A 24,261-nucleotide genomic window follows, 5' to 3' on the forward strand; every position below is an offset into this window, starting at 1 on the left:
AAAGGAGCCCGCGCTGATTGGCGGCGGATACTGGTTATATATTTGACAGTAACTCAATGTGCTTTTCTTTGCTTGTTGTAGATTCATCCAACACCAGCTTACCCCAGATTTCACAGTAGACGGCCTCGAAACGGTAACAGACCAGTCTGCTCAAGATGCCGATGCCAAAGTCTTCTTATATAAGTGACGTCTGGAAAGACGGCATATTCGGTATGTTGTTAGGAGGAATCGTGGTGTAGCCAAAAGAATCGAATCTGAAGCCTCCTCCGTTTAGATAACAAGGTCGTCTTCTGCACTGGCGGTGCAGGCACGATATGCAGTGCTCAGGTTCGTGCTCTCGTCTACCTAGGTGCCAATGCATGTATCGTCGGGCGTAATGTCGAAAAAACAGAGACGATGGCCAAGGACATTGCCACGGCCCGCACAGGGTCCAAGGTGCTCGGTATCGGCTCGGTGGATGTACGCAGCTTCGACAGCGTCAGAAAGGCCGTGGATCGATGCGTGGAGGAGCTTGGGGCTGTCGATTTTGTCATGTATTCTTCTCCGTCCTCTTTGACTGTGCATTGTCCTTTCTAATCCGCCGATCCCACAGTGCGGGAGCGGCAGGGAACTTCCTGGCCTCGATCAATCAGCTTTCTGTCAACGCCTTTAAGTCGGTGATGGATATCGATGTTCTGGGGTCATACAACACACTAAAGGCAACTATACCCCATTTGGTTCGATCTGCCGCGAAACACAAGTCTGACGGAGCATCTCGTGAGTTTTATATGACAACAGGACGCTGTGGTATCGCAAAGATGGGCGGCTGACTTATGTATATAAGCATCACCAACCGGAACCGGTGGAAGGATTATCTTCGTCAGTGCAACTATCCACTATACTGGCCTGCCTATGCAGACACATGTGTCTGTTGCAAAGGCGGGTGTGGACGCTCTGTCAAACAGCGTGGCTATTGAATTCGGTCCTGTGGGAGTGACATCCAATGTCATCAGCCCTGGTCCAATTGGCGAAACAGAGGTTTGCTCTCCAACTTACACTGTCTCAATGGCTGCGAGGGTATGCTGATGATTCCAGGGCATGCTACGACTGGCCAGGGGTGATGCAAAGAAAAGCACCGAAGCTGCTGTCCCGCTGGGCCGCTATGGCTCCGTCAAAGAGATTGCTGATGCAACTATATACATCTTTTCGGACTCTGGCAACTTTGTCAATGCCTCGACTGTTGTCGGTACGTATCACACTGCCTTCTGCCCTATACTAGCTACATGTACTGACTGGCCGCTCGATAGTCGATGGAGGAGCATGGCGTTTACAAGCGGCAGGAATATCAGGAAGTGGCTTCTCTTATCCCGACTTTCTCCTGTCGGGGATGGAAGTCACAGGCGTTTCAGGGCAGAAGAAAGCTAAGCTTTGATCTTGCTAGGCTCTGTTATTTTACTCTTTACATGTTATCATAGTATGCTGTCGATATATAATAGCGTTCTTTTCTGGTATTGACCTTGCCGTTGCATACACGGTTCATCCTGTCCAGGCAACCAGCCTCTTTTCTGAAAAAGTACCCGCCTAGAGAGCCTTGTAAAATTACGCCCGCTGGTACCTCATCAAACGTCCTTTCCGTTTGATCTTGAAGCTTCTTGTAAGATTGATCTGGTGTTCTCATTCTCGGTCTCTAGAGCAACATGTCAAAAGGCCCCACTGTCTTTTGATATCTTACAGCGTCCAGATCAGACGACGTCCTGTTTTAATCAAACAGCGTTACTAGCTGTACCAGCTTGCCCTTGGATCAAACTACTGCGTTACAGCTGCTGTACGGACAGCCAGAAATTCTTCACTTTTATATGCTTCAACTTTCCATCTTTGATATTCTATATGATAGCACGTGACTTGTCCCAAAACGGCATTTTCAACGTCAGGGTATAATAAAGGAGAACAAGGAGTCGACTTTGGACTCTCTATATGTAGAACAATGGCAGATAGACGGGTTCATATAAGAGGCATTGAAGGTCCAGAGGGAACAAAAGAACCGGTAGACGAAGAGAGTTGAGACGGAACATAAGATATAAGGGGAAAGCCTCCCTGGTATTCGCTCTCGAGGTCGAGGACGAGGAGGGCTATCAGAGAGTCTTGATATAGGGTATATATATGATATGGCATGATACAAAAGATAAAGACGTTGGTCTTCAAGATTGTCTATGGTCGAGCACTCACAGGACTCGGGACTTTGATACAGGTACGTTACCTTATATTTCAAAGGACAGCCAGAGCAACACAGCCGTATCAGCCTGGTATCACGCTAGAAAGGCTCGCTGGCGCCGTTTGATGCCAGCAGGACATGAAATCTGGATCAAGTGAGAGTTAGTGATCTGGTTGCCCTTGGTTTCCCCGCGTGTTGGTGAAAATTTTTTCTTCCAATATAAAAATTTCCTGCCCCCCTTTTTCTTCTTCTTCTTCTTCCTCTCTTCTCCTTCTCACCGTTCGATCAAGATCGTTTTCATCACAGTGTTCGCGAATACTTCTCACAAACCATCTAACCAGCCAGATATCTCGCTTGAACCTGTTCACCATCTTCTTCTTCTTCTGTTTCCTTCGTTACCTGCCAAAGACTCGTTTGTCGAGTCAACATCTTGACATCGACAACGAAGAAACAGCTCTCCCGTCTTCGTTTCTAGGCTTGATCCACCGCCAAACCTCTTCGTGAATCAGCCAATACCATCACCATTCCGAAGAAATTAACCTAGACGTCGACGTTCTTCTCCAGTCTCACGGCCTCGTCCCGTTCGAGACATCCAACCTCGCCAAAAACTTCATTCGCCGCTTGAGCATAAGCCCCTTTTCTCCTTACAAAGGGGGTCTTCTTGCTCGCAGTCCTCAATTTTCGTCAGTTCAATCGCAGCTGTAGAGCTCGATCTTTGCTCAGCCTCGCTTCATTTCCAGAACAGTCACGTCAAAGGCTGGTTCTACCCTTAACCGTCAATTCCTCAAGTCCCACCGTCAATTCACCACTTGAGAAAGGGAAAATGGCTCCACAACAAAAGGACGCCAAAATGAGTGCCGGACAGAGACCTCAACTGTCCACAGGCAGACGCCCTGACATCATCGGGGATGCGAATGTTGCCGTTCCGAATCTGACTCCGGAACAAAAAGCCCAAGGTCAAGCCGATTTGCAAAAATCGAAGTGGGCGACGTCAGTAGACCAGTACCAGGACACCTGGGAAAACCTGCTGGCGAACAAAGGGGGGCCGTCTTGCAGCCAAATCATCAAGGCGGCAGTACCTGCAGCCATGTCGGGGCCCAAAAGACAAGCACCAGCTCCGACAGACAACAAACCCACTGCAGGGAAGCAGGAGTCGAAGGGCAAACAAAAAGATACCACGCAAACTTCGACTCCCCCCCAGAGACTTGACCGGGCGGACGGTGGTCACAAACCTTCTCAGAAGGGTTCGTCGGGCAAAGCTCTCAGCACCAATCCACCGAAACCCGCCGTCAGCGTGGCAGTAGGTGAAGGCCCTTCGGACAGCCGTCGTCCGCCGCCTGTTATGAGCCAACAGGCCAAACAAACTTCCACTCCTCCTCCGGCCAGCGTCAACGACAACGACGCCAACACCGAGATTGCCAGAAAGAGACGCCGACGAGGAGGTCGTGGAAGAGGGGGCAAGAAAGACAACGAGGCTTCACCAGCCATTGCCCCCGCCCCCAGCCAAAGTACCTCCCAGCCAAGTCCAGCAAAGGGAAACGGCCCAAACAAAGAGTCTGCTGCTGGTGGTGCCGACAAGAAAACCAGCAAGCCAGCAGCCACAGCCAGTGCACCACCAAAGACGCCATCATCCACCGGCGCAGCTAGAAAAGCAGCAGACTCAAAACTTGCACAGCCAGCGTTGACTCAACCCCCTGTTCAGCAGCCAAATCAACAACAGGGTGGAGTCAGAGGGAACGGACAACAAGCACCTCAACACCCAGGTGCTTCGAAGGGCAGCTCGGCAACACCATCCACCACCAAGCCCAAGCCCGTCGCCAATGTTCCCAGAGTCAACGAGACCACTGGCAATGACCGCAAGGTCATCGGGACGCCAGTCAACCAACAGCGTCCCGTTGTGCAAACTCGCTTCGGTCCTCCAGCACAGGCTGGAGGCGCCGCGACCACGGGGGTCGCGGAAAGAAGCATGGCTGTGCAGAGACCCGCCACTGGGCCAATCGGTGGTTTTGCGGTTACTGCACAGAACGCACCCGTTCAGCTCGGCTGGTCACCGAACATGATGGGTGATTCTCGTGCCCGGAGGTCCGGGGCAGCCATGCCCCGTCTCGCATCCGGTTGGGAAGGGTATCAGGACAGAATCAACGTGTCTGGAGCAATCCAAGACATTTACCTGTACGCTGGAGACAGGTTGGACGTTGACAAGTTCAATGCCTACGTTGAAAGCCCCTGCCATTCGGTAGATGCAAAGGTCAACTGTCTCAAAGAGATAGTCGTTACCATGGACCGAGTTGTGACGGAGAAGCACAACTCGGCCATGTCCATCAAAGCGGAACGTGACGCCTTCCGCGACGACTTTGACCGGGCTAAAGCGCAAGCCGAAGAGTACGCTGAGAGGCTCTCGGCTGAGCAGCTGCAACGCGAGCAGTTGGAGCAGCAGATCGAAAGCATGCGCCATTCCGTGGCCGGTCTCCGCAAGGAGATCGTTAAAAAGGAGAGTCATCTTGACTCTGCTGAGGTGGAAATCTCCCGCCTCAAAGACGATCTTGCTGCAAACGACGGTTTGCTCGAAAAGGCCGCCACAAAAACTGTAGCTCACGCTACAGAGGCGGCCTCCCAACAGAAACAGATAGTTTCTCTCCAAGGCGAGGTGGAGAAGCTGTCTGGCGAGCTCAGTGGCCTCCGGGCCAAATTCACCCTTGCCGACTCAGAACGCAAGACGTTGGCGGAGGAGATTGCCAAAAGCCCGTTGCAGAGCGAAAACGAGCTTCTCCGGTCCCAACTTTCCGAAGTTAGGGGCCAGCTCGACCCTGCGAACCAGGTCCGCAATGACCTGGAGGCTGAGCGTGCAGCTCACATCTGCTGCCAGCCTGTGGAGAGTGGCAATCCAACCCCCGTTACGTTGAGCATGGAGTTGGGAGGGTGGGGGGTCGGACAGGACAACCGTGCTCTGTCGGACGAACAGGATGGTGGACACGAATGCAGCAGCAGTCAGCCATCCCCTCCAGCATCCAGTGCTTCTCTGTACGGTGATGGCAACACCGTCTCTATGTCTACCCAGACGGACGAGGTGGAAGTCATTGAGACTTCCACACAGACCGAAGAAGTGGCTGTCTCTCAAGTTGAGACATCTACACAGACAGTCTCCACGGAGGTCGTTTCGGCCTCGACTCAGACTGTCGCCGTGGATGTCTCAACGAGCGAGGCTTCCACCCAAACGGCCTTGACCGGTGATGTTCTATCACTCGTCGAGGCGGAAGCGAGAGTTGCTGGCGTCCATCAGACGGTGGAAACAAAGGACGCCCTTGTGCAGACAGGCATGTTGGCCGAAGTCCCTGGAAGCGGAGCCTGGTGGCGTAGGCTGTTCCTCGCCCTGCTCGTGCTTACCTGGGCGGTCTTCGTTCTGTGGAGCAGCCGTGGTGAGAGATATGCTTGGGAAGTTGCCAACGACACGTCTCGTACCTCTGTCGCTAGCATTCGATCCCAGTATGTCTTTCCCTGGTCGCTCATGACCGAGAAGCTTAGCTACTCGATCATACAGCACTTTGATCGGGTTGTTCCTGGGTGAGTGGAGGAGCCGGTTGCGGCGTTGGTTGGTTTTTTTTCAACCACTGACGTCTCTTCCGGCTATGATCCCTAAAAGCCTGCGTTCTGTCCTGCCCCCGGGGGTCGATAGGTAGTGGTGGAAGTTGGTCTGCCGAAGTGCCCGCCTTGTGAAAAAGGCTTGGGGTTGTCGGTGGAAAATTGAGATAACTGAGGTGTTTCCTGGTATCTAGGCCAGGTGGATCTTCTGTAGGGCGTTGCACCCTCCTTCGGGATTGGGTCGACGGCCCATGATACCCTCATGGCTCCTGATACCTCTCTCTTCTCTCTACTCTGGTGGTTTCTCTTTGGATGATATGGGTGATGGAGTTGCGGTTTTGTGCCATGTTTGGGTGTTAACATGGCATCTTTCTGCATTTCCAGGTGTTTGCCCGAGGTCTCTGGCTTTCCCTGTCCTTTGACATTGTTCTTCTGACCCTTTTATGCTCTTCCTTTGTCGGCTTTTTGCTTCATCTTCTCCTTTTTCCTCCTTTTTCTCTGACTTGATGTTGATATATCACGTGATGTTTTACTCAGCAACACGCGGCGTTACGTCATCTCCGCCGCTTTTGGCCACTTTCGGAATTTGTCTCGCTTTTTTTTGCTTGTTGAATGTTTTCGACTTTCAACTTCGAACTTCTCGACGCTCGTTTTTTTCTCTATCTTGACTTTCTTCTTCTTCTTCTCTTTTCTATCTAGCTAACAGAAGCTTGACTCCCCTTGGAAACCTGTTTATCGCCCATCATGTTGACGAAACTCGTCGCGACATCTCTTCTGGCGCTGCAAGGCGCAGCCGCTTTCCTTATCGTTCCCGGGGTCGACAGCCCTCATTCCATCGAGACCGCCGATGCCCGCAAGTTCAGCATAGCGACAACCTGTTCAAAATGCCCGTTCCCAGAAGATTCAGACACTGCAGCCACCTGGAAGTCTGACGTCGATAGCTATATGGTTGGTTTTAAACTCACCCCCTTTTTCCACTTTATACGTAGGCTAACGATTAAAACACGTAGCTCTTCGACCTGGCGACAGATGCAGGCAAACTATATGTCAACAAAAAGGAAATCTACCCTTCTCCTGATGAATCTGTCAATCTACAGACTAGCCTTGTTCGCAAATCAGATGAGCACCTCAGTCGACAAGTCGCCACCGGTTACATCCTAGAAATTCTTCGAGCCCCTGAGGCTTCCACCGAAGAAGACGGCCCTGAACTTCTCACATTCTACTTTACTCCCGTCCAGCTTGACGGTCTTCCGGCCGCAGCGGACACACTCTACATTCCCGTCATCAAAACCACCAAAGGCAACCTTGTCATCGTCAACTCACGAGTCGAAGCCACCGCGGCCCCACAGATCTCATGGAAACAATGCGGCCGCGATGCTCAGTGCTGGAAACGTCTACTGGTGGCTAGAATTGTCGCTACTCTACACGCTGCAAAGGTCCGCGCCGCACAATTTGCCGAGAAAGTTTCATCTTCATGGAGAGGCTGCCACGGAAAGCCGCAAGGAAACAGCATGGAACACGGACATGGCCATCACAGATACCAAAACCCCACCTTCTCCCGCTCCTTTGCCCGCGCACTTCGCTTCGTGATCATCCCAGCGATCATCGGATTGTGTCTCAGCCTGGTTGTCTGCTCCATCGGATCACTTGTGGGTCACTGCCTGGTTGCTTTGTGGAGATACAGCCGCAGCCAACGTAACGCTCACCGCCGCACCCTCGACTCTGCTCAAGAAGACGGAGAAGCCAGCGAGAAGGAAGGCCTGATGGCCCGAGAGGATGCCGACCTTGCACCTCAAGAAGAGGATCAACTACACGGTCATATCAAGTTGCCTGCAGACAAGGCATAAGATGTCTTTCTTTTCCATTTCTTTTCTCAGTTTTATTCAGTTCTCGGAGTGGGATCGCATGGCTACAACAGATAGTATTTCCTTTTTACTTGTCCTGGCATTTCCTTTTATTTCATTACTCTCCCTCTCTGTCTCTCTCTCAACTGTTTTATTTCTTGTTTTTTTCTCTCCCCAGGGTCCATTTCATTTAGCAGAGGCACTGTCTCTTAAATCGAACTATTACATCTATTCTTTGTCCATCTTCCCCTTCGTACAACTCCGGACTGCGTAAAAAGCCATGCCAGGCTCCTCTGTACGCCCCCTTGTATTACTCCCCAGCCCACCTTTTGCTGCTCCGTCTCAGCCGCAGCAAGGCCAGCCGGGCGTGGAAGATTGTTGTGCCGACTGATCCTTGAGCGGGATTCCCAGCTTGGTATCAAGAATGAGGTACAAGATCCATTCGCTCTGTATAGACTTGGCTTTGACTGTCCTGCTACCGGAAGAATGTGTTTTACATAAAGTCGTTTGATGCGCCGTCGAGCCCTTTGACTATATACTTAGCCTTGCCCCCTTTTTCCCCTGGGGTCACCCCGAGGTATTCAATAGTCAAAAGAGGAGCAACCAACACTCTTTTGCATAGCAGCAAACATCCTCCCCTTGGGGACCCTTTATTGACAGGAACCAGCTCCAAATGCCAGTTGCTAGACTGCTTCTATAGCTATGTTTCAAATCTCCTCGCTTGTACAAAAGGCTCAGTCGTTGGTAGACCCGTCGAACTTCGGTTTCCCTGCTCCGGCCACCTCTGATCGAAATCCCTCCAAGGCTTCACTGTTTCGCCAGCAGTTCCGGCTCCCAGACTCTCAGAACCCGTTGCAGGAGATATCTGCAGAGCTTGTCCTGCCACTGCCCTACTCCTCGTCGAGCTCTACTCATGGCGAACGAGCCAAGGACGCTGGCCGTTCTGGCAACCGGTACATAGGCAACCTGCATCTCAGCGAACGATTCATATGCTTCTCGACACAGCCTACGAGCTTCCTGCAGTCGTCGAGCTTTGGAGCTTCATCCTCCTTTACCGGGCAAACGCACGGGACAGGTCCGTCAGGGAACGGGTTCACATTACCCCTCTGTTCGATACGTCGAGTCGAGAGGCTGAATAGCCATGGCCACGTCTTCTCTCTTTCGATTACCACTTGGAACGGAGCTCTGGGCAAATCGACGCCGTCAAAGGATACATCTACGATGGTGCAGAAGTTTACAATCCACCTGGACGGTTCGCGCCAGGCGTGTGAGCGGTTTTGTGATGGTTTAAAGCGAGGCCTTAGGGACGGGATGAAGGATGTTGAGGGTCTTCGGCAGGTAGTTGCTGGGTGCCACTCTGAATACATGCTGTCTGGCTCTCGGACGGTGAAGAAGGAGGGCGTGGAGGTAGAAACAACAAGGGAACCGCCCGACACAGGTCTGGGCCTGGTGTTTAGATATCCCGGCGATGCCAGGAAGTTGAGGGACCGGAGCAAGATGCGGTTATGGGGAGAATATATGAGAGGTATGGCCCTACTAGGTGTCGAATAATCCAAAAAAAAAAAAAAGGGGGAACAACTCCCAGGTATTGTATTACGTTGCTGACATTCTAGGTTAAAAGAAAATGGGCGCAATGCCACATTGATAAGGCAGCCTACATTTCATAAACTCATCCGAGTCGGACTCCCCAACCGTCTACGTGGAGAAATATGGGAAATCTGTTCTGGATCGTTCTACTCACGTCTACGAGCTCCAAATCTCTACGAGGAGACTCTGGCCAAGTTCTCTGGCCGCGAGTCTCTTGCCATCGATGAGATTGAAAAGGACCTAAACCGCAGTCTACCAGAGTACCCCGGATTTCAGAGTGAAGAAGGAATCGGGAGGTTAAGGAGGGTTTTGACAGCGTATAGCTGGATAAACGAAGAGATTGGGTACTGTCAAGCAATGAATATCGTCGTGGCTGCCTTGTTAATGTATGAGTGCTATCTGCTCCCTCTTTACAGCTTATACTGACCACATGTTAGATACACATCCGAAGCGCAGGCATTTTTCTTATTATCAGTGCTGTGTGATCGATTATTACCCGGCTACTATTCCACGACCATGTACGGAACATTGCTGGATCAAAAGGTGTTCGAATCCCTTGTCGAGAAGACAATGCCCATTTTATGGGACCATCTGGTCAAATCTGACGTCCAGCTATCTGTCGTCTCCCTTCCATGGTTCCTTTCACTCTACATCAACTCCATGCCCCTTGTATTCGCATTTCGGGTTCTCGACGTCTTCTTCCTTGAGGGGCCTAAAGTGCTCTTTCAAGTCGGTTTGGCAATTCTTCGAATCAACGGAGAGGAATTACTCGACGTCACAGATGACGGAACGTTCATCTCTATTCTCAAGTCTTACTTTTCAAGTCTTGACGAGTCCGCTCATCCTCGTTCAGACAACCCAAAATTACGTGCCATTACTCGCTTCCAGGAGCTCATGGTTGTGGCTTTTAAGGAGTTCTCGGGGATAACCCACAGTACCATTGTGGAGGAACGAGCTCAACACAAGGATGCCGTATTGCACAACATCGAAAATTTCGCTAAGAGGACTTCGATTCGAAACCTCGGACCGGAGAGTAAGAAACTCAGCGTTGACGACCTAGGCACAACGTACGACCGCTTCTATGAAGTACTGTATGACCGTCAACAAAAGATAAAAGCCCAAGAAGAAGAGAGACGACGCAACAATTCTGGGATCAAAAACGCCGCACGGTATTCTGCTCTCATCCCTAGGGCGGAAGAACAAGTAAGCCGTGTTGGCCTTGGTCCCAGTCCATCGCTTATGGATTACGACGGGTTTAGACAATTCCTTGCAGCTACTGCTAAATGGGCAGCCAGCGATTCTCCTCCACGCAAGGATTCCGCCTCTGATAGGAACTCCAGTGTAAGAGGTCGGAATAAATCTTGCGATAGACCCAAATACCCTGCCCCTGCAGACCATGACTTTTTAAGACGAATGTTCCGTAAGTGGGATGTCGACGGTAACGGCGGCCTCAGTCTTCAGAATGTTGTCAATGGCTTGGCTAAAATAAAAGGTGGCAGAGATATAATGAACACTATTAACTATTTTTTTGACTTATATGATGATGATGGCTCTGGTCAGGTAGATCGAGAGGGTATACTGCGCATGTCCGAGGCTCTCCTTTTCCTCTCCAGGAGAGGGTTCGAAGGCATTATCAACGTCAGAGCCAATGGAGACAACGATCGACTGTCAACATCGACCCAAGAAGGAGACTTGAGAGCCAGACCTAAGCTTAGTGCTGATGAGAAGTTTCTGAGCAGTGTCAGCGACTTTATTCAACATTGCTTTGAATATGCTGATCCCAGCCATCCACAAAATCAAGAGCAACACACAGAAGTGGAGTCCAAACTTGGAGCCTTTAGCATAGGCGACGATGAGGACGATGAAGAGGAAGAAGAGTATCATCCAACTCCCGAATCAGACTCAAAAGAAAAGCCACTAGAACCTACAAGCGAAAATATTCCCACTACCCCCCTCTCTCCAACTACCAAGCAGGCGTCCGAAGCAGCAAACGCAGCTCTAGATCCTGCCCACCCTTTACACATCACCTTACCCACCTTTCGCATGGTCATCCTCGCGGATGAATTACTTGAGCAATTTTTTGAAAGCTATTTCCCTGAGTCATTCCACCTCTCAGACCGCCCGTCTCCTGAAGCTGCCGCCTCACGCTCTACGTCCCTTTCTTCCAATCTCACCACCTTCACCAACCTTGGCTATAATCGCTCCTCTAGCGGGTCTACAGCTCCATCTGGAGCTACTCTTGCCGGTGCTTCCGGTGGCATAGTTCCTCCAGGCCACAAGGGCCTCCGAGGAGTTTTGGATAACATCGTCTCCGACGGAATGCGTATGGCTGCCGAGGTTCGCAAGAAGATGGAAGAAGCCCAACGGGAAATGGAACGTAATGCTCTTGGCAACAGGGCAGACGAAGAAGATGATGACGAGGATGAAGATACCGCTTACTATGAACGAAGAAATAACGATAATTCCAAGCTTCGTGCGCCATCTATTCATGAAGGAGATCGTGATCTTCTAGAAGGTGCAGAAGTCGCCAGTATAAGGGAGCGAGAAGGGCCAGAGCAGAGGGAAGGCAATTTTACAAATACCTCTAAAGCAACGCTCTCCCCGTCACCGGGGTCCCTTGTACGAAGGCCTTCAGATTGCAGCATTGATAAGGTCGAGTTCGAGTCATAACCAGCCGTGCTTTTTGAATTAATGAAAATATGCATAAGTTAATTGATGATAGCTTTCGACATGACATTGTTAGGATTCCTGAGTGGCTGGCGCGCTGTATAATTTACCAGAGAAACTGTGTTATATACTTTCATACTCCTTTACATACTGCATTTCCTTAAACTATTGATTTCATGTTTCACTCAATAATCTGCTCCCTTGATCTAGGTTCTTTGGCCGGGTATGTATCAGTGGCCTCATGCTCTATGTCCTTTAAATTGGTTGCTCAGCGGACTCTTGTACTCAAGACGAGAAGCTGTGTTGTCAAGATATGGAATGATTCCTATGAGATTATCGTACTGTGTCAAGGTTGACAGCACAAGGAGAAATATGGTTGAAAGATGAGGTCGGCATCTATGGTGTCAATGTTCCATGATGAGAACCAAATAATCAATAGCTTCCATTGAAGGTCTAAATCATTACATATGTAACAGGAAAAAGCCATCCAGTTAGTGAGAGCTGAAGGAAAGAAGTAATGCCTTCAAATTCAAGTACAAAGTATATTTTAGAATCGATGAATCAAACAGAATATAAGTCAGAGGTGAGGCAGGATATTAAAAAAAAAAAAAGAAGTATCCATAGCCAATACAAATAAAAATTCGACAAGAAACCAAATGGGCTAATAAGGCTGATGAGTATCATCCGTAATTGATGAGTAAATAAGCCTTGCAATCAACCAAGCCAACCAACCCCCGAAGGCAAAAGCAAGAGTCTAGGATCGTAAGTCGTGATTGTGGGGTCATATAATAGCATATCCAAGGGCAGTTAGTTGGTCACTGGGAATGCTGAAACACGAATATATGGAATAGCCAACAAAAAGCCCAAAAATCGAATAAATCGACAAAGAAATTGTAAAGTAAAAAAGGGGGTAGGATATCAGAATGGGCCAGAGTAAGAGAAATAAATAGTTGAAATGCATGAAAATCATGGCCGCAGTGCATTTCAAGGTTAGAAGAATGGTAGATTACGGAGGACGACTAATCTTTCTGTCCTTCGTTTTCCAATAGCTCCAGTACGATCTGGCTTCTCTCACGTTCAGGGTGTTGCATGCAGATCTTGACGGTGCGGGCAGCGGTGCCAAATCCTGTAGATATTCCGAGACCGTTACGTCCGGAACCAGTGGCAGTGGAAGCCGTGTCATTGAAATTTGAGCCGCTTACCGCGCTCGCATGATGGTCGATCCCACTGCCTCCATTGCCACCGTCATCCAACAACGTCACGTTTCTTCCGGCTATGACTTGTCGAAGGCGGCCGTTCATCGCATTTCGGACCTCGACGAAATCTTCGTTAAATAGGAGAAGGAATTTCCCGCATAAGCAGGCTGCATGCGCGATGCCGACGAATTCCAAGACGACACTCCGACTAACGTCACCGTGTTTGTTAACATATACTGCGCACTCCTGGAAAGCAACAAGGAATTCACTGTCGCTGAGGCGGAACATTCCAAGAGGGCGGAGATCTTTCACTCTGTTTGCAATGCTGGTGAGGTGGGATTGGACATCCGCCTGCTCTGACTTCAGATTTGGTACAGACCATGGCTGCTTTTTGTCAAGAGTTAGAACTTCAACGCCTCTAGAGGTGGAGATAGCCAAGGAAGTGTGGAACAGGTTGATGCCATAGCTCTCTGCCGGGATATAAAATTCATCATATTCACGGAAGAATTCAGTTTGGCCTCGTCGGGACAGGAATCGAGAGCGACTTGACGATGACTTCTGAAGAACCGGCTCCAAAACCTGGGGGGTTATAAAGATTAGTACGAGTGGTTGAGAATAGCATATCATAGGTCTATATGTACCTTAAAGGTCGAGGAAATGCCGTCTCTCTTCTTGTAAAATACCAATGCTCTGTCCTTCATGCGTCCTGCGGCAAAGAAGCCCACTTCTCGGTTACCAGACAATTTTTGTGGTGCCCGCCGCTGTGAATCAGGCTGCACAGCACCGTTGCCGGGGCAAATTGAATCTAAGTGATACCCGATCAAGGACTTGTCGGAAATCAAAAGGAAAAGATTAAATTCCTCAAAGATGGCGATTTGTGTGACACGTAACATTGAAATTCCCTATATTTGATTATCGGGCAGGTTAGACGTCTGATTTATATAAACATACCAACTTTAACATAAAGTGAAGAGCTAACCTTTGTCCACCCCCTAGGATCATCATATGCGGAGATATAGACGCCATAATCTGTACCGATAGCACACATCATTTTTCCTGGAGGTTGTTGAAACACAGACGCGCAGTTGACGGCTGCCCTGCAAACAGGCAAAGGTCGAGATAAGTTACGTTCATATCTTTTCTCTACCTCTCTAATTGCCCTATCGAGAGGAGTTCCCTTGATGACAGCACTCTTAGGAGGAACGGCCTGGTCAGAGTAAGCAAAGGCCGAGTCGGAAAGTACACGAAGCCTGAATGGTTCTGCATTCTGGGCATAAAGAGCAGCGGCGTGTTTGGTCTTTGCTTCGTAGATTTTCTCACACCACTCTTGTCGTGACTGTGCAGTCGGGGCGTAAAGAACGTAAACATCCCTTTTCCCTAGATGTTTGATTCTAAACGGGTATAGGATTTTCTCATCCCTGGAGTTTTCCAGGACAGTGGTGGTCACTGATCTCCCGGCTGCACCTGGGGCTGGGGAACTTATCTGGGGGGCTGTTGCAGCATGAGCAAGGCCGGCTGGGGCGCCAGTTCGGGGGTTAGCTGGAGCGATGCCCTTGACAGCAGACCTGACGACCGGGTCGTCATTCGTGCTTACTAGTGTCAGTAGATCCATAGGAATAGGGAGTTTAGAGACATCGAATGTTTCATGCTTTACGCCCGCGGCATCTCTGTGAATCACAATCTTGGCTAAGACAAGATAATGGTCGAAGAGGATGGCACGGATATCGACCCAGTTGAATCTCTTTGTTCTTGGCCGCTGCAGGTCGCCTTGATGTATGATTTCACGTCCGAGATGCTCAAGGTTGAGTTCCACGATGGACTTCATTTCAGGTCTTAGCTGCAGCTTTGCGCCTAGTTCTTTAAGATCCATCTTCTTCGTCATTTCTCCAACTTTGTTATCACAGTCCAAAGCCACAAGCTTGATCTCTTCGATAGCCTGTAGCAGGTTTGTCTTCTCTTCTGAATCTTTTTCCATATTCTTATAGACGGTGTTTAAAAGCAGTGTATACCGCTGGATACGGGTAATGGGAGCTTTCAAATATGTATCCCAACTTAGCCTGTTTGACAATCTGTTCTCACGTGCCTGATTTAAAAACGAGCGGAACAGCATGTTTGATTCAGCTTCTCGCCGCACAAGATAATTGGCATTTGGGAATGTTGCAGCATATTCAGTATACGCAGCCTTGGCCTTTCGAATCCACTCTCGGAAAATGTCACTAAAACCAATGATGAATGGGCCTTGCTCCTTTTGTCTATATTTTAGCTGAGCAAGGAGATATTCTTCATTAACTCTTTTTACCGCATCAACTTTTCCAAACACGTCCCTAAGGAATCTATCAAGGCGTTTGGGGCTGATGACGGACGGCTGGGCTGTGGCAAGGGTATCCCGATATAGAGTTCGCAGGACGTCAAGCTGTGCAATATAGGAGTCTTCAGTGGTGACAATTTCATGCAGGTTGTTTTGACGGTCAATCTCCTTTTTAGAATGGGTTGAGAAGACCTCCTTGCCAACCTTATAAAACGTTGCCCAGTCTTCTGCCTTTTTCTGCGCCTCCACCATTTTCAGATTGATCTTCTTCAACGTCCTCATGCAGTGGTGCGAGTAGCATCTTCCAAAAATATCATACTCCTGGTTATGCAGACGGGAGGAATAACATCCCTGACCAGTAATCTGCCAGAGGACACCAGATAATGTTCCAGGACCAAATTTCACCCATTCCTCATCCTTGATCAAGGCCCCTGCGGCGAACATGCTTTTGACAACCCTGTCACTAAGAGTTTCGGCATCGGCAGTGTTCATGGTTGGGACTTTGTGGGTGAACAAAGCAACAATTGCCTCAACGATCGAATGCTCCTTCAGATCCGCCTCATCTTCCGCCAGGTCCTTTATCCATGCCACAATGGCGCTGATCGCCCAGGGCTCGGAACATTTACGGAACTGTTCACTGGATAATTTGCCGGGATGGAACTTTTTCCGCTTACCAGCAGGGAGAACAGGTAGATCGAGAGTAACTGATGGAGTGGACATGGAGGAGTCGTAGGCAGCCTGTTTAGATTTCGCCTTGTCTGCATCTGTTTTTGAACGGATGATGGCATCCGCAGTTCTATGGGATGTTGTATGGTCCGATAGGGAAGTTGAGCGAGGCACGGCGGAAGTAGAGTATGAATGAGAGTATGTGTCGGGGGAGGTTGGGTAGGGTGGCATGTTGTAGGGGTCCAGGGGTATCTGCCCGGTATGTTCGTTGGAACGGTATGTACCTGCAGGCATGAGATGAGGAAGTAGATTCTGAGTCCCAGCTGGTACTGGAGGAGGTGGTAGCGGCCTCGAGCTCATTCCTGGATGGAAAAATAGGTCTTGCGGCTCCCCTTCACCCGGCACATCGCTAAGGGAACTGGTTATCGACGAAGGCCTTCTAAGAGCAGCTTCGTCGCCATCCTCGAAGCTCATACGGCGATGGGCCGAAGGTTCAGAGAGTCCACCGGTACCGACAGTATCGACTCTGGCGGTAGCTTCGATCTCTGGAAAGGGGTGTATGGAGTCCTGATCGATGCTGGGGTAGTCATATTGATTGGAGGTACCGCCTCTGCTGTCTGGCTGGCCCGCAGATGCCACTCTTGCATCCTCACCATAGTGCACGTCGGCACTATACCCTCCACCATAGAGTCCGATGTCATGAAGAGCAAAGTCACTGTCACTGCTCGACTCCGCATGGTGCTGGCTTGGAGGTAGTGGCGGCGGTTCTTGATGTTGATAACCGAACGAGCTTGCGGTGGATGTATGAGTATTGCGCCTTGCGCGCATGGCAGCTTCTTCCTCGTCTGCCAGTCGCAGTGCCTCCAAGCCAGCAGCCACTTCTGCATCACTGTCGTCACTATAAGCGTTATAATTGACGTATTGTCCCGTTCCGGTCGAACTGATGTTGCCTCCATTGGTATGTGTCTGTACTTCGTCGGGTAGAAGCTGTACACCCGGTGATATGGCGGAAGTCGGATAGGCCCCATCATCAGATTCGTGGATGGGAGGTTGCTGTGGGAGAGGCCGTCTCGCCCGTGAACTGTGTCGACGGGTGGTATCTGGCCTTCCTTCCATTACGGCAGCCTCTACCTCTTTTATCACATCTTCGTAGCTTGGCTCTGCCTGCTCACGACCATTTCGTCCTTCATTCTCGGGCGGCGGGCCCGGAAGCGGCCTAGCTTGGGGATGACGGGTGAGCGTGTCCGTGCGTCGAGGTGATGACTGGGAGTTGTGATGTGCAGGAGGCGGGGGAGGGGGGGGGCTCCCCGGATAAGAGGCCTGTTTGGTAGGCATGTACGCCGAATCATGATAAGCCAAGCTATGTGGAGGCGGATTGGGCATGTATTGATAATCAGGGGATTGCGCCGGGGGTTTTGCGGAAGAATACCTCCTGAGACGGTCGTTTGTAGCCTCTGTGTCATATGAAACTGCGGGCTGTGAAGAAGGATAGTTAAAGGACGAATATGACGAAGGATGGGCAGATACCGGTGTAGCGGCAGTGGTTTGAGACGCAATTGGCGGGTAAGTGGGATGGTGGTGACTTGTCTGACTGTAAGGGAGTGAATAGTCGCTGTAGGTATCTAGTGGACGGGCTGACATGGGGCCGGGCGAGGTGGGCACGGCATGAGACGGAGGGAAGTAAGATGGAGAGGTAGAAGGGTATGCGGACTGAACTGGCGTGCCTGCAGACCAGTTTACACCGGGAGACGACTGAAAGGAGCCCACCGAGGGGGATGACTGGTAGGCGGCCGGGTTGTAGGTCTGCAACGGCGGGTGATGCTGCTGTCCGGAGTACTGTGAGAAGACCTGTGGATTGTAGCTCGTCTGCTGCGGCGTGGGAGGCGGCTGAGAGAACTGCTGCGGGTTGTATGCCGCCTGCTGCTGCTGCTGCTGCTGCTGTTGGAGCCCCGGGGACGGGGTGTTTGTGGCTTGGTACTGATGCTGGTATCCAGACATGGCGGAGGAGCCATGGGAAGAGGCCTGGCTAACGGTAGAGTGCTGCGAGTGCCTGGAGCCAAAGTTGCTGGAATGCGATCCATGGACACTCCCTCCGCGACCGTCGTGGTATGGGTATGCTCTTCCTCCCGATCCTCCACTGCTGGCTGCGCGGGAGTCGAAGTAGCCGGTGTCGTCGCCAGCCTGATAGCTGGGAGACCGCTGCATCTGGGCGTGCGGCTTCTGGCCGGCAAGGTGAGGGCCGGTGGGATACTGGGAGGCGTACTGCGGCTGCGAGGGAGCTTGGGTAGCAGTTCCTTGCTGGCCGTGGTGGACATGAGGCTGAGACTGGCCATGCGACACCTGTGAATAGGCGCGAGAAGGACGGTTTTCCTGGTCCGACATTCTTTTTTTCTCTCTCTCTTTACTATTCTTCCTCTTCTTCGAGTCCGTCTTCAGTCAGTCCACCCGCGCACACCGATCGATCTCGAGAAGCAAGACGGCGGCGGCCAGGACATGGGCGTTAGTCCTGTACGTCTATCTACCGGGGGGGTTCGCTGTATGTGTTTATGCGCGCAAAGTGGTGGTTCTTCCCAACTTGTAACGAGCGGAGGTTTCTGTTTTAGGGGGCGAGAGAGCTATCGAGGTTCGGCCACGGCCAGGGACACCATCGCTGCTTCAGCCAGGAAAAGAAGAGACGACAGCGTCGTGAGGTTGATTTTTTTGTTGCTGTTGATTCTTGTTGTTTCGCCGCTTTTCGTCGTTTTTGTCGATGTAGCGGCTTAGTCAGCAGGAAGTTGGTGAAGTTGAAGATGAAGTTGAAGAGATGATGAAGATAGAGGAAGATAGAGGAAGATAGAGGAAGATATGATGACGAGACGTGATACGTGATGATGAGAAGACGATACATAATCGAGTGACTAGTCGTACTGGCAGTTGAGATATCTCATCCGCATAGCCTGACCACTACTAACGGCGTTGATAGAGAGCAGAAGATCAGGATATGCAAGAGATGTGAGATCACCTTGACAGCGACGGAAAGACGACTACGAGATGGCGAATTCAAGTCTTCACTGATAGTGACCGAGTTTCTGCATGAATCAATAAATATCAGCCAGATCTTCTTCTCTTCACTGCCTACAAAGAGAAACTATCCATGGATCCGTCTTATGTCTTCACTTCCTTGTGCTCACCGTCTGGTGTTTCACTGTCGGTCTTTGTGTGGATGCTTTGCTTGCCTACAGTTAATACATGAGACGGCATCATTCATATAGTTCTATCTATCCAGGCCCTTCGTTCACCGTATGGATAGCCAGGATGAAGTGATTGATCCTGAGAGGCCGTCTATATAAGAAGCCTCGCTTTCCCTTCTTCCTCTTCCTCTTCTTCTTCCTTTCTTATCATCGTCTTCCTCCCTTCTCCCCATATACTTACAGAAGATATACACAGAGGACAAATATCTTACTATATCCATCATGACTTGACGGGAGTGATGTCTTCATCGCTTTAACCCGTCTACTCGATGGTATCTATATTGCTTTAACCTCTATTCGCCGAGAAGCAAAGCCCCTTGGTGTTCAATATGGTGTTTATTACCAACGCACCGGCAAGTGGGATACTTGCCGTGCTGGCCTCTGATAGAAGCCAGCAAATGCCTTGCCCTGCCCTTTCACCACCCTCTCTTCGCCTTATGTTCTGCGGATATTTGATATTCTCCAACATATATAACGGTATTGCGGTGCAAAGTCAAAACGTCTACGACAGTCTATTACACCAGCCGAACACTTCCGTATTCACCATGGTAGACTTTTTGGTATAAGAAAAAGTTCCATGGAAGGCCCTCGAGGCCCTCAAATATTAATTGGCTGGAAGACCCTGGTTGCATTATTAAACGGTTCATGGCGGCTTTGAGGCCAGAGTTCAGTATAACTATGACGGAATATGGCCGGCCGATGCAGGCACCGAAGGCGGTTACTCGCTATATTTATATATATACCCCATCCTTTCATTGTCTCTGGGAGAGGATTTGCCCACGGATATTCTTATATGGCAGCATTTAGCCTTGGAAGGATTAAATAGACGCCAGAGCATTATCGATATATGCTATATTATTTTTACGGCCATACAGTGTCAAGGAGACTATTATAACGGTGAGTCCATATTTGAACCGCCTTAACCATGTATCAGGAGCTGACTTAAAGAACAGGTACGTTGCAACTGAATAATAATGTCCCCTTTTATTCACTCGATGCGGAACCTCGTGCTTTATTCCGGTCTGCTCCGGTTACCTTGCTTCTCAGTACTCCCTCGATGTACCCCTGCCGCTATATACCCAGTACACCCTGCAGCGCTTCACTATATCTGCTACTCTACTTCAGATCTGCTGGCTATACTCGTCTGGTGACTTCTGTCTTTACCCACCGCGTTCTGACCTTCACATCAAACTCTGGTGACAGGTCTACCATCACTTATGCCCTCTTTCCCTTGACCCTAGAGAAATGGAGATGTGCCCTGTGAATATGTACTTGAAGGGATCGACCCGGAGTCTCTATATAAACCTCTTCCTCCCCCGCTGTTTTCTCTTCTCCTCTTTCGTTCTCCAAGGGCAAATGACCAGTCGAATCTTTACATTTTACTGACCAGTTTTACTCAAGATAACCGTTCGACTTCACAAAGAAAACCACCTTCATTGTCCTGGATATCCCCTTTTTACCGGATAATATTCATACCATTGACAAAATCCAGTACTTATCCGCTGGGCATAACGTGAGCATTGCCTGTACATCATGGCAGGAGATAAGAACAGCGTACTGAAGGTCACCGGCCGGGCTGGGATTGCTCGTAGAACTAGGGCTACTAAGAAGACCAAGAATCCATCCCAGGGTACGTCACATATAGTCCCTTTTCGTTACTTACTCTTTCCATATTTTCCGTCCTATATATAACCCTCCCATATCCTGGTCATCTTCGAGGGACGGCATCTCGGGACTTCAACCAGGAAAGTCCTTCATACATGCTACAGATATGGCCTCTTCTCCTAACTTCATTTCACTTCAAATCTTTACCTTCTTTTTCTTTCTATAGTGCTTTTAAAAACAAGCGATATCACGTGTGACAGAATCTGGTCGTTATATAAAAGCTACCCCTTCTTTATGAAAGGAAAACCTCTCCATCTTCCTAAATACGAGATACCACAGCCCTGTGATACTTTGCTTCTTATTATAGAACACCTACTGACACATATATGCAGCAAATACCTTGTTGTCCTGGGCTAAGTCAGGGTCCAGCAGCCGTTCCTCCGCAGAGACTGATGGCAGCGAGGCACAAGCAAGTCAGGCTGAAATCGTCATTCCAGTGCGCGAAAACAAACTGCAGGAGCCTCATGGTGAACCTCCAGCGTGGGCTGAGGATCGAGTTGTGCTTGCAGATGCACTTCCATGGTTTCATTCAGTACAGGGAGGCTGCTATTACCTTGACAACATCTGCCGTGGCGTGCTGATGGATGGAGACTGTGGCGACCGATCACACATAGATGATGAGGTTGTCATCACCAGAGTGTACGTTATCTTCCCCTCTTCAACAAGATAAGGCAGGTTCTCTAACCCATGTACAGGGGCGGCTCATGCAAGAAGACTAAGGAAGGCAAGTTGGTCATGACCAAAGACCACGATCCCAATGGTCCTATCCTTCGGTCTCTCGTAAATTCCATGAGGTTTGAGATTCCTGTCGGCCTCATACTAGGTGAGATTGAAAGCATTATTCCCCATTTATGCAATATCATAGTCTAACGTAAAGGGTATAGGGGGTAAAAATACCGATTGCCGCGTAAAGGTCCCATATAATTATAATGTGTTGGGCTTTTTCAGGATTACGGATATCTGGTTCGAGCAAGTCGGAAAGTTCAAAGGTGCTCAGTTACGCTTCGAAAAGCTCGACCTCACAACCAAAAGCTGGTGGTCACCTAAGGGCTCAGCTGACCCCCTTCCCCTGAAGGAGCGCGAGTCCGTGACGCCAGCACAAGACCCGGTCTGCATCTCATGCTCAAAGGGGACAGCTCAGGTCTTTGCAGAAGGTTGGATGTGCCTTAACCCGTTATGCACCGAATTTTGGAAAATGAATGGGTCAATGCCGGCGCCACAGCTCACTTTCGCCCAGGAATTTCTGACAAAAAGGTCAAAACCAACCAATTCTGTCCAGCCTCCTTGCAGTTTGGTGCCTGACCTCCTTTCGACTTTTTCCAATGACCATACCGACGTCACTGGCACACGTATGGCGTGGAAAGGAATCGTCTGCCCGGAGTGCAGAGCGTGCATTGCCAGAATCCATTGGAGGTGGTGGGAATGCTCGACACCCGGCTGCACATTCCGATACAGCCCACCAATGAACCATGTTTCTTTACGATCTGTGTTGCCTGATTTGGAGATGGGTGCCTCGGGACATAGGCTACCAACTATCCCTAAGGATACAAGCTCCATGCCAACAATTCAATACATGAAAAACTACCGTAAAGACACCTTTGTTCTCCCGGGTGCTGGCGTTGTGACCCATTTTGCGGCAAATCGAACCATAAACAGCCGGCCACGCGGACCTGATGATCTTTTCAACAAACTGCAGGTGGAAGACCTAGGTCTTAGAAGATACCCTATCTCTCCTTGTATAGGTAAGTTTGTTCTTGTACTCCTTTCCCCTTTCCACCTTTTACTCTTTTATCCTACTATATTTACAAACCAAGGGCAAGTGGAAGTTAAACATACTTTAAAGATTAAAGCATTACTCCTGACTTATTGTTTTTGTTATATTAGCAAAGCTAACTATATAATCTTGTATATAGTTGCTGGAACCCTGACTTCTCACTTTGCCGTTAACTATGTAAGTACCCCATACCGCCTTTTTTATGCATCCTAGGTCTAACCTACTATCAATAGGGGATGCCCTATAAGTATATCGTGAGCGTAGACTCTCGGCCATTCAACACGGCTCCACAGGTTATCATCAGTGCTCTCGAACGTCTCAAATGGGCGACGAAGCAAACAGTGAAGGAAGAAGAGTTCCAGACGCCTAACGAGCTCCTTGCGCTTGGATACTTTGAGGACATGTCGATCGGATACCATGACGATGGCGAATCATCCCTTGGACCGACCATCGCAACACTCTCGCTCGGAGCACCGGCAACCATGCTGGTCCGGATGAAGGACGAGTACTATAACGGCTTCCGGAAAAGAGACAAGGAGAAGATATACCTGCAACACGACCCGGTTCTTCCAGGATGCGCTAACGAAGAGGCAAGAGCCGAACTTGCACGGAAGTTCCACGCGAGCGAAATTACCGCAGAAGAGTATCTTACTGCGCGACAAGCTCTGCCCACACCAAGAAGAGAGGCGCCGCCCCTCTGTACGATGGCGCTCAATCATGGTGACTTGGCCGTTATGCACGGACCTGATTTACAGAAGTACTATGAGGTATGTCGCTAACTGCTACTGTAAACTCTCCCTTTTCCGTTCGTTTAGATGCTCACTTGTATATGTTGTTGATGTAGCACTCTGTTATACCCTCAGGCCGACTTCGATTCGCTCTAACTGCTCGATACGTGATGCCTGACGAGGTGCCAGTTTCTGAGCACTGGAAAGGTGAATACGACCCGATCCCAGGGTCCGGATACGACGGGGACGAGTAGTTAGCAGCTTTGCCAGGTAGGATGCCTTAGTATGCTGACAATCCTATACCACTAGATAAATCTCCGTGTGCATCGCCTGGGCCAAACCAAGAGGCCCGTCAAAAATAGATAACTTGTCTCTCTGCCGCCTAGTTATTTGGCCAAAGAATAGAACTTTGACAAGAGTTTATCCAACTCCTCGTTCATTCATGGGGCCGATACATCGATCGAATGTTGTATTGTGACAACAGAGAAGTTCTAAACTCATGGAGCCGTAATCCAGGAAGATATTATTATGCAGCTCGGATGCAACTCCGGGAGCTATGCAGCCACTGCAATATAACTCGGCGAGTTTACCGAACGCAGCATGATAGTAGACATTATTTCTGGTAGCTGCGAACTACCACCCTCATAGCAGATAATCAACTAGACATTGAAGGATTGCAGCTTGGACTTTGGCGTTCCCAGTGTTTTACTATACATACCGTTCGGCACTCTATGGTTTTCTGTGTTATATACCTGCTGAACAAGGCCTGGCCCAGCAGTCCAAGTCAACACTTTGAATACTCCGTACAGACGCTTATATTAAGTCC

General features: G+C 49.7%; 6 protein-coding genes across 6 annotated transcripts; 5 read left to right on the forward strand and 1 right to left on the reverse strand.

Moving 5' to 3' along the window:
• Window positions 1-155: 155 nt before the first annotated feature.
• On the forward strand, window positions 156-1,411 carry MCYG_06945 (sporulation protein SPS19; the record flags this gene model as incomplete). Its single annotated transcript, XM_002844935.1, has 6 exons — window positions 156-210; window positions 275-533; window positions 593-756; window positions 824-1,017; window positions 1,075-1,225; window positions 1,287-1,411. The coding sequence occupies 6 exons, from the start codon at window positions 156-158 to the stop codon at window positions 1,409-1,411; spliced, it is 948 nt and encodes a 315-aa protein (XP_002844981.1).
• Window positions 1,412-3,014: 1,603 nt separating this feature from the next.
• MCYG_06946 (uncharacterized protein) lies at window positions 3,015-5,756 on the forward strand (the record flags this gene model as incomplete). The annotated part of the gene is made up of 1 exon (XM_002844936.1): window positions 3,015-5,756. The coding sequence occupies one exon, from the start codon at window positions 3,015-3,017 to the stop codon at window positions 5,754-5,756; it is 2,742 nt and encodes a 913-aa protein (XP_002844982.1).
• A 758-nt stretch (window positions 5,757-6,514) lies between these two features.
• MCYG_06947 (conserved hypothetical protein) lies at window positions 6,515-7,617 on the forward strand (the record flags this gene model as incomplete). Its single annotated transcript, XM_002844937.1, has 2 exons — window positions 6,515-6,718; window positions 6,781-7,617. 2 exons carry the CDS (start codon window positions 6,515-6,517, stop codon window positions 7,615-7,617), a joined length of 1,041 nt encoding a protein of 346 aa, XP_002844983.1.
• A 699-nt stretch (window positions 7,618-8,316) lies between these two features.
• Window positions 8,317-11,871, forward strand: MCYG_06948 (GTPase activating protein; the record flags this gene model as incomplete). The annotated part of the gene is made up of 3 exons (XM_002844938.1): window positions 8,317-9,139; window positions 9,236-9,587; window positions 9,639-11,871. The coding sequence occupies 3 exons, from the start codon at window positions 8,317-8,319 to the stop codon at window positions 11,869-11,871; spliced, it is 3,408 nt and encodes a 1,135-aa protein (XP_002844984.1).
• A 1,016-nt stretch (window positions 11,872-12,887) lies between these two features.
• Window positions 12,888-18,420, reverse strand: MCYG_06949 (Rho1 guanine nucleotide exchange factor 3; the record flags this gene model as incomplete). The annotated part of the gene is made up of 3 exons (XM_002844939.1): window positions 12,888-13,643; window positions 13,706-13,966; window positions 14,044-18,420. 3 exons carry the CDS (start codon window positions 18,418-18,420, stop codon window positions 12,888-12,890), a joined length of 5,394 nt encoding a protein of 1,797 aa, XP_002844985.1.
• Window positions 18,421-20,801: 2,381 nt separating this feature from the next.
• MCYG_06950 (conserved hypothetical protein) lies at window positions 20,802-23,797 on the forward strand (the record flags this gene model as incomplete). The annotated part of the gene is made up of 9 exons (XM_002844940.1): window positions 20,802-20,898; window positions 21,100-21,216; window positions 21,266-21,572; window positions 21,629-21,756; window positions 21,818-22,675; window positions 22,847-22,884; window positions 23,001-23,474; window positions 23,552-23,642; window positions 23,745-23,797. The coding sequence occupies 9 exons, from the start codon at window positions 20,802-20,804 to the stop codon at window positions 23,795-23,797; spliced, it is 2,163 nt and encodes a 720-aa protein (XP_002844986.1).
• Window positions 23,798-24,261: the final 464 nt, after the last annotated feature.

This window comes from Microsporum canis, genomic scaffold, assembly GCF_000151145.1.
Source record: "Microsporum canis CBS 113480 supercont1.6 genomic scaffold, whole genome shotgun sequence".
Classification (NCBI taxonomy): Eukaryota; Fungi; Ascomycota; class Eurotiomycetes; order Onygenales; family Arthrodermataceae; genus Microsporum; species Microsporum canis.